We start from the raw sequence: 8,242 nt of genomic DNA, 5'->3' as shown, positions 1-8,242 counted from the left end.
ATATATAGGGAATATGGTTCAAATCCCATCAGCAGCTGGTAAAATTTAAATTCAATGAAATTAAATTCAATGAAATCTGAAACCAAAAGCTCGTCTCAGCGATGGCGACCGTGATACTGTCATCAATTATCATTAAAAACCCACCTGCTTTACTAACATCCCTAGGTAAGGAAATCTGCCACGCTAACTCAGCCTGGTTTCCATGTGACTCCAGGCCTACAGCAATGGGGTTGATCCTTGACTGAGCTGTGGGTAATAAGTACAGGCCTTATCACTCATGATGGTGAGTGGCTTGGAGGGGAACTTGCAGGGGGTGGTGTTCCCATGTACCTTCTGCCCCTGCCCTTCTTGATGGAAGTGATCGTGAGTTTGTCAGGTGCTGTCTAAAGAATCTTTGAATTTCTGCAGTGCATCTTGTAGATGGTACACACTGCTGCTACTGAGTGTCGGTGGTGGAGGGATTGGATGTTTGTGGATGTGGAGCCAGTCAAGAGGCGGCTGCTTTGTCCTGGATGGTGTCAAGATTCTTGAGTGTTGTTGGGGCTGCACCCATCCAGGCAAATGGGGAGTATTCCATCACACTCCTGACTTGTGCCTTGTAGATGGTGGACAGGCTTTGGGGAGTCAGGTGGGGAGTTACTTGCTACAGTATTCCTCGCCTCTGACCTGCTCTTGTAGCCAGTCTGTTTATGTGGTGAGTGCAGTTGAGTTTCTGGTCAATGATAACCCCCAGGATGTTGATAGTGGGGGATTTGGTGATAATAACACCATTGAACAATGATGTCAGATAAAAGAACTAGGGGATTGAGTGAAGGTTGATCCCTCACTGAGGTCAGGCCTCTCAGTATTCTCTAAATTTCAATCAGATCCCGCTCATCTGTCAGAACTCCATCGGCACAGACCCAGAGTCCTCAACCACTCCACACATGACAAGTCCTTCATCCCTGGGATCATTCTTGTAAACCTCTGAGCCCTCCCACCCACAGCACCCCCACCCCAATGCCAGCACATCCTGCCTTAGATATGGGGCTCAAAACTGCTCACAGTATTCCAAATGCAGTCTGACTGGAATCTTGTACAGCCTCAGCAATACATCCCTGCTGTATCCTAGCCCTCTCAAACTGAACTGCATTTACTTTCCTGACCAAACTTGCATGTTATCCTTAAGAGAATCCTGAACTACAACAAAGTCCCTTTGTGCTTCAGGTTTCCAAAGCCTATCCCTGTTTAGTAGGAAGAATAGAGGCATAGACTACATTCTAAAGCACATTACCTCACTTTCCCACATTGTATTCACTTCTTTGCCCCTCTCCTAGCCTGTCCAAGGACTTCTACAGTCTCCCTTCCTTATCAATACTACCTGTCCCTCCACCTATCTTTGTAACATAGGGTCCCTACAGTGCGGAATCAGATCATTCAACCCATCAAGGTCACACCAACCCATCCTATCCCTGTAACTCTGCATTTCCCATGGCTAACCCACCCAGCGTGCACATCCCTGGACACAATGGACAATTTAACATGGCCAGGCCGCCCTAACCTGCACATCTTTGGACTGCGGGAGGAAACCAGAGCAAACCCATGGAGACCTGGAGAGAACATGCAAACTCCACACGCACACTGTCAACTGAGGGTAGACCAGAACCTGAGTCCCTAGTACTAAGCCACCTGCAATTCTCCCAGTTTTTTCATATGGATTGTTAACTAAAACCTATCGACCTCTACTAATCACTAGCTCCCAGCCTGAGAAAGACTCCTTTTTCTCACTCTTTTCTACCAGAGAATCCTCTATCCACACCAATACCGTTGCCCTAGACACCATAAACTTTTATTTACCAGGATGCTGTGTGGCTGTGTGGCTGTGTGGCAGTGTGGCACCTTATCAAAGGCCATCTGGAAATCTAAGTAGATCACAGCCACTGGCTCTCCTTTGTATGGCTTGCTCATTACCTCTCCAAAGAATTGTAAGAGATTTGTTAGGCATGACCTCCCCCTTGAAGCTGTGCTGACTCAGCACTATTTTACCATTCTTCCATGGCTGCCTCATCCTTCCCTCAGGAAGTTTCACCCCCATCCTTTGGAAGGGTTATTTCTGCTGGGCCTCTTCACTTGGCCACAGAAACTCCTGACATTTCTGCTCTGCTGTCTTAGCTTTGGAGAAAACAGACTCGCTGCAGCAGCCAATTTGCATACAATAAGGCCCAAATGATAGTGGGTGGCTAACTAAATGCTGAGTCAATTCACATCTATAAGAAATAGAAACATGAGTAGATCATGTTCTGCCATTTACTAGGACCATGGCTAGTCTGACATTCATGCCCACTTTTTTACTGCCTTCATTTATAACTGAAAAATCTCAGCCTCAAAAGCCACAAGGATTGAGATGTGAAGGTGATTTTGTAGCCAATCTAAAACCTACTGGGAACGAGAGGAGAAGCAGCCTTGTTTCCAGAGATTAGGGAGTGTCTACGATCAGTGACCCATTTTGGAGTGACATTGGAGGATTTGGGTGGAAGCAAACAAGGCACCAAAAAGGACTATCCTGACAAAAAAAATCCTGTGAACAGAACAACGTCTCAGGATCAGTCATTAATTCACTAGCCCCTCCACCACCTCAGACAAACAAACAGCAAAAACACGTGCAGCAAGTTAATCTTTATTGAACAGGTTCTGGAGTGATCCAGGGTTTGATGGAGCTAAACCCTTTTGCTTGCTCCTCCATTCTCTACTTGGCGCTGGTATACTTGGTGACAGCTTTTGTGCCCTCGGACACAGCATGTTTGGCCAACTCCCCAGGCAGGAGCAGTCGTACTGCTGTCTGCACCTCCCGGCTTGTGATGGTACTCCTCTTGTTGTATTGGGTCAGCCGTGATGCTTCAGTTGCGATCCGCTCAAACACATCATTCACAAAGGAGTTCATGATGCTCATGGCCTTACTGGAAATCCCAGTGTCAGGGTGAACCTGGAAACACAGCAAGAGGCCAGGATCAGAACAAATCCCAACCCACAGTCAAATTCTCATCCTCAAATCCTTCAGCTCCAACCCCATCCCGCAATGCCAGCTCAATCTCCCATGGAGGCTGTTCTTTCTGCTAGCTACACCTGAACTTCAGCATTCTCCTCCCTTCAAGAGCTCAACTCCTCAAATACAACATTCTTCAGGGACTCAACAGGTTAGATGGGAAAACAACTTTTACCACATGTGGGGGAGTCTACAACCAGGAGAACAGTTTCAGTACAAAGGCTTGCATATTGAGAGGGGAATTCCTTTTCAGGGTAGTTGATCTGTAAAATTATTTATCCTGGAGGGCTGGGTTATCAAACATCTCAGACTGGAATAATCTTAATCATTACAGAATGAAGGGTTATGAGAGAAAGAGGCAGGAAATCCCAACTCCACTATCAGGTTGGTGATCGTATTGAACAAGAGCAGGCTTGATGGCCAGAGTGGCCAACTTCTGTTGGCCTCTAACAGGCCTTACCTAGTCTGACTAGTCAGAGCTGGACATTATCTGTAAGATAGTCATACTCACAGAATCATATGTCCCAGACATCACCATCCCTGGATATGTTCTGTCCCACTGGCAGGCCAGACCCAGCAGAGGTGGGGGCACAGTGGTATACAGTTGTGAGGGAGTTGCCCTGGGAGTCCTCAACATGGAGTCTGGATCCCATGATCTCAAGTGGTTTCAGGTTAAACAGGGGCAAGGAAACCGCCTGCTGATTACCACATACCATTGAGTACTGATTCATCAGCTCAGGGGCAATGCTGAGCAACACTTAAAGCACTAAGGATGGCAAGGACACAATGTACTCTGGGTGGGGGATTTCAATGTCCACCACCAAGAGTGGCTCAGCAGCAGTATTACAGATTGAGCTGGTCGGGTCCTAAAGGACATAGCTGCTAGACTGGGCCTTCGGCAGGGGGTGAGGGAACAAACATACTTGACCTCATCCTTACTAATCTGCCAGCTGCAGATACACATATCCACAAGTGTTCTGGAGAGTGACCACTGCACAGTCCATGGAGGGGGAAGTCCCACCTTCATCGAGAATAATGAATTGTGTTGTGTGGTCCTATCACCGTTCTAAGTGGGTCAGACTTCAGATGTATCAACTCAAGACAGGACATCCATGAGGCTCTGTGGGCCATTAACAGCAGCAGAATTATACTACAGCACAATCTATAACCTCATGGCCTGGCATATCCCCCACTTTCCCCTGGCTTGATGGTAATGGTTTCAACCCTCGTTCAATGGAAAGTGCAGGAGGCTATGCCAGGCATACCTGAAGATGAGGTGTCAACTTGGTGAAGCTACCAAACAGGACTACTTGCACGCCAAACAGGAAAAGCAGCAAGTGATAGACAGAGATAAGCGATCCCACAAGCAATGGATCAGATCTAAGCTCTGTAGTCCTACCACATCCAGTTGTGAATGGTGGTGGACAATTAAACAACTCACTGGAGGAGGAGGCTCCACAAATATCCCCATCCTCAATGATGGAAGGGCCCAGCATGTCAGTACAAAAGACAAGGCTGAAGCATTCGCAGCAATCTTCAGCCAGAAGTGCCAAGTGGATGATCCATCTCAGCCTCCTCCAGTGGTCCCCAGCATTACAGATACCAGTCTTCAGCCAATTCGATTCAGTGATATCAGGAAATGGTTGGAGACACTGGATACTACAAAGCCTATGGGCCCTGACAACATTCTGGCAGTAGTACTGAAGATTTGTGCTCCAGAACTTGCCGCTCCCCTAGCCAAGCTGTTCCAGTACAGTTACAACACTGGTATCTACCCGACAATGTGGAAAATTGCCCAAGTGTCTTGTACGTAAAAGTAGGACAAATCCAACCCAGCCAATTACTGCCCCAGACTATTAAATCAGTAAAGTGATGGAAGGTGTCAGTAACAGCGCTATCAAGCAGCACCTGCTCAGTGATGCCCAGTTTGGGTTCTGCCAGGGTCACTCAGCTCCTGACCTCATTACAGCCTTGGTTCAAACATGGACAAAAGAGCCGAATTCGAGGTGAGGAGAGAGTGTGACAGCCCTTGAAATCAAGGCTACATTCAACAGAGTGTGGCATCAAGGAGCCCTAGCAAAACTCGAATCAATGGGTATCAGAGGCAAACTCTCCGGTGGTTGGAGTCAAACCTGACACATAGGAAGATGTTTGCGGTTGTTGGAGGTCAATCATCTCAGCTCCAGGACATCTCTGCAGGAGCTCCTCAGGGTAGTGTCCTAGGCCCAACCATCAATGACCTTTCCTCCATCACAAGGTCAGTAGTGGAGATGTTCATGGATGATTGTGTAATGTTCAGCACCATTTGCAACTCAACTTGAAGCAGTCTGTGTTCAAATGCAACAAGATCTGGACAATATCCAGGCTTGGGCTGACAAGTGGCAAGTAATATTTGCACCACAAATACCAAGCTATGTGCATCTCCAATAAGAGATGGTCTAACCACCATCCCTTGGCATTCAATAGTGTTACCATCACTGAATCCCCACTATCAACATCCTGGGGGTTACCATTGACCAGAAACTCAACTGGACGCAAAACAATGGCTACAAGAGCAGGCCAGAAGCTAGGAATGCTGCAGCAATTAACTCACCCCCACATTCCCACCCCTGACTCCTCAATACCTGGCCATCTACAAGGCACAAGACTGGAGTGTGTGACAGAATACTCCCCATTTGCCTGGGGGAGTGCAGCCCCCAACACAAGCAGCCCACTTGATTGGCACCACTTCCACATACAGCCACGACCTCCGTAAACCCTGCTACTATTTACAAGATGCACTGCATCAATGCTTAGATCCTCAGACAGCACCTTCCAAACCCATGGCCATTTCCATCTAGAAGAGAGGGGGCAGCAGTGCCCATTCTGAAAACACTGTACTCTGAAAGAGTCAGTTAGTTGCTTCGTTGCTAGACCTCCTCTCCCCTCAGAAGTCCTTGCTCCAATCCTAAATATCCCTTCTCTGACTAGGATCACCCTCACCCAGCCAAGAGGCCAGTCTCTAATACACCACCTTCCTGTTCAGATCTTATTGCACAGTTTTTAAAAACCAGATGGAAGTACAGTGTAGGTTAATTAGATGTTAAAGGGACTGATTAGTCTGAAGAGGAAACAGTATCACTGTCACAGCAGCTTTCTACAGACCTGTCATGTCCATTCCCCACCTGGTCCTCAGGCTGCAGTTAGTTCTTTAGCTTCTAGTCAAAGAATTGTGCTGCTTAGCCTGGTTCTGTGCTACCTTCATTCCTACACAGGCCATTCAGCCCAATGTGCTAATGCTCACTGTTCAGTGTCATGGATAACAAGCACTGGCTTAGCTAATCTATTTGCCCCTCAAGAGGTGGCTGCAAACATCCCTCACTTTTGCAAATTCCAAGTGGGTATACATATTTGACTTCACCTGTCAATTCCCTCAATGTGGCACACAGAGGGAGGCAATGGCCTAGTGGTGTTATCACTGGACTGTTAACCCAGGTAACGTTCTGGGGACCTGGGCTTGAATTACACCATGGCAGATGGTGGAATTTGAATTCAATGATTATCTGGAATTAGGAGTCTAATGATGACCATGAATCCATTGCCGATTGTTGGAAAAACCCATCTGGTTCACTAATGCCCTGTAGGGAAGGAAACTGCCATCTTTACCTGGTCTGGCCTACATGTGACTCCAGACCCACAGCAATGTGGTTGACTCAACTGGCCCCTGGGCAATTAGGAATGGGCAATAAGTGCTGCCCAGCCAGCAACACCCTCATCCCATGAATGAATAAAAAAACCAACTGTACAAGTCAGCATGCCTTCAGTGATGTCTCCTTTATAACTTGGAAAGTGTTTCATTTCCAAACCAATGAAGCCATAGAGTTGATTAGGCCTTGATGAGCCATTTATTATATCACTATTGTTAGTTAATTATGTCCCTCCCTCTGGGAGAGAGGCAGCCCTCATTCAAGTCCCACCTGTTCTAGCAGCAGCCAACATCTGAACTGGCGGATTAGAAAAGGCCACTATGTAAATGCAACACTTTCACTGGAGACCATGTGGTCTAGGGAGCTCAAGTGTGACCATAGAGCAATTTTGTTCATTTGGGGGTGGGGGGGGGGGTGGTGTGGTGTAGAGAAATGTCACTGGACAGTAATCCAGAGGCCTAGGAGGACACAAGTTCAAACCTCACCACAGCTGGGGAAATTGAGTGCATAAATCTGGAATTAAAATCTAAACCTTGACAAGGCTGATAACAAAAACCCACTTAATTCAGTGTCCTTTAGGCAGGACCATCCGACAGTCAGAACTGGTCTGGCTTGAGACTCCAGACCCACAGAATTGAATATTAAAAACTTTGCAAGCAAGAGATAGAACAGGTTCAAGAGGAGACAGGAACTTAATGGGAGCACCATGCAGGGGGGGGAAAGGAAAAGAGAGAGAGATTATTAGAGCAGTAGTTAAATAGAGATTATACTACAGGTGAGGTGAGAAGAACAAAAAAAGGTACAGGATTTATTGAAGGTTTCAAACAGGAGTGAGAGTATAGGGCCCTGTCATTACCTGTTTAAGGACCTTATAGATATAAACCGAGTAACTCTCCTTCCTCTTCAGTCTACGCTTACTGTGTTTCTTCTCAGCTGCAGCTGCTTTAGGAGTTTTCTTTTTCACAGGCTCATTCATCTTGTTCAAATAGCCAGCACTGAAACACCCCTCCCACTTCACCAAACACAAACCCTTCCCTCACTGATACACACACTCACACTCTCTCTCTCTTCACTCAGACTGAGAGAAGTAAGGCCCAACTCAAGTCTTTAAACTGTGTCTCCAGCAGCCACTGCTCGTTAAGGAATGGTCCCATTCTCTCTAACCCAATCCGATCACTTCCCAATCAGGTGTCACACTGAAAAGCTTCCTGCTCATCAATCAAACCTCAGCAATTCACAACTTTGCCAGAATGGATCAATAAAAGGAAACTGTGATCAGCTCATTCAAATAAATTAGCCTCAGATCCTGCTGGTTACTGAGAATTGATCACCTGGGGAGAAAACCCAGCTTTCATTCACAATAAAGTCATCAGACAGTTACTCTCAAGTGATACATGAGAGACAGTAAGGGACAGCCTGTCGATATAGAGTAAGCTTTCCTCTGTATCTAACCCTGTGTTATCCCTGTCTTGGGAGGGTTTGGTGGGAACAGTAAAGAGGAAGCTTTAATCTGTGTCTAACCCTATGCTGTCCA

The 8,242-nt window shown here is 46.7% G+C and overlaps 1 protein-coding gene across 1 annotated transcript; it reads right to left on the bottom strand.

Moving 5' to 3' along the window:
* Window positions 1-2,640: 2,640 nt before the first annotated feature.
* On the bottom strand, window positions 2,641-7,805 carry zgc:92591 (uncharacterized protein LOC436997 homolog). The gene is made up of 2 exons (XM_020524395.2): window positions 7,565-7,805; window positions 2,641-2,962 (listed from the first exon to the last, which is right to left on the bottom strand). The coding sequence occupies exons 1-2, from the start codon at window positions 7,682-7,684 to the stop codon at window positions 2,726-2,728; spliced, it is 357 nt and encodes a 118-aa protein (XP_020379984.1). The 5' UTR covers window positions 7,685-7,805; the 3' UTR covers window positions 2,641-2,725.
* Window positions 7,806-8,242: the final 437 nt, after the last annotated feature.

This window comes from Rhincodon typus, chromosome 4, assembly GCF_021869965.1.
Source record: "Rhincodon typus isolate 14 chromosome 4, sRhiTyp1.1, whole genome shotgun sequence".
Taxonomy (NCBI): Eukaryota; Metazoa; Chordata; class Chondrichthyes; order Orectolobiformes; family Rhincodontidae; genus Rhincodon; species Rhincodon typus.
The sequence above is the reverse complement of the archived record's forward strand: the minus strand, read 5'-3'. Positions and strand labels throughout refer to the sequence as shown.

Excerpts from the sequence above, each read along its gene's own strand:
- zgc:92591 (XM_020524395.2), bottom strand. The coding sequence starts at position 7,684 with ATGAATGAGCCTGTGAAAAAGAAAACTCCTAAAGCAGCTGCAGCTGAG. Across the intron at positions 2,963-7,564 it reads TCTATAAGGTCCTTAAACAG|GTTCACCCTGACACTGGGAT; the intron begins GTAATGACAGGG and ends CTGTGTTTCCAG.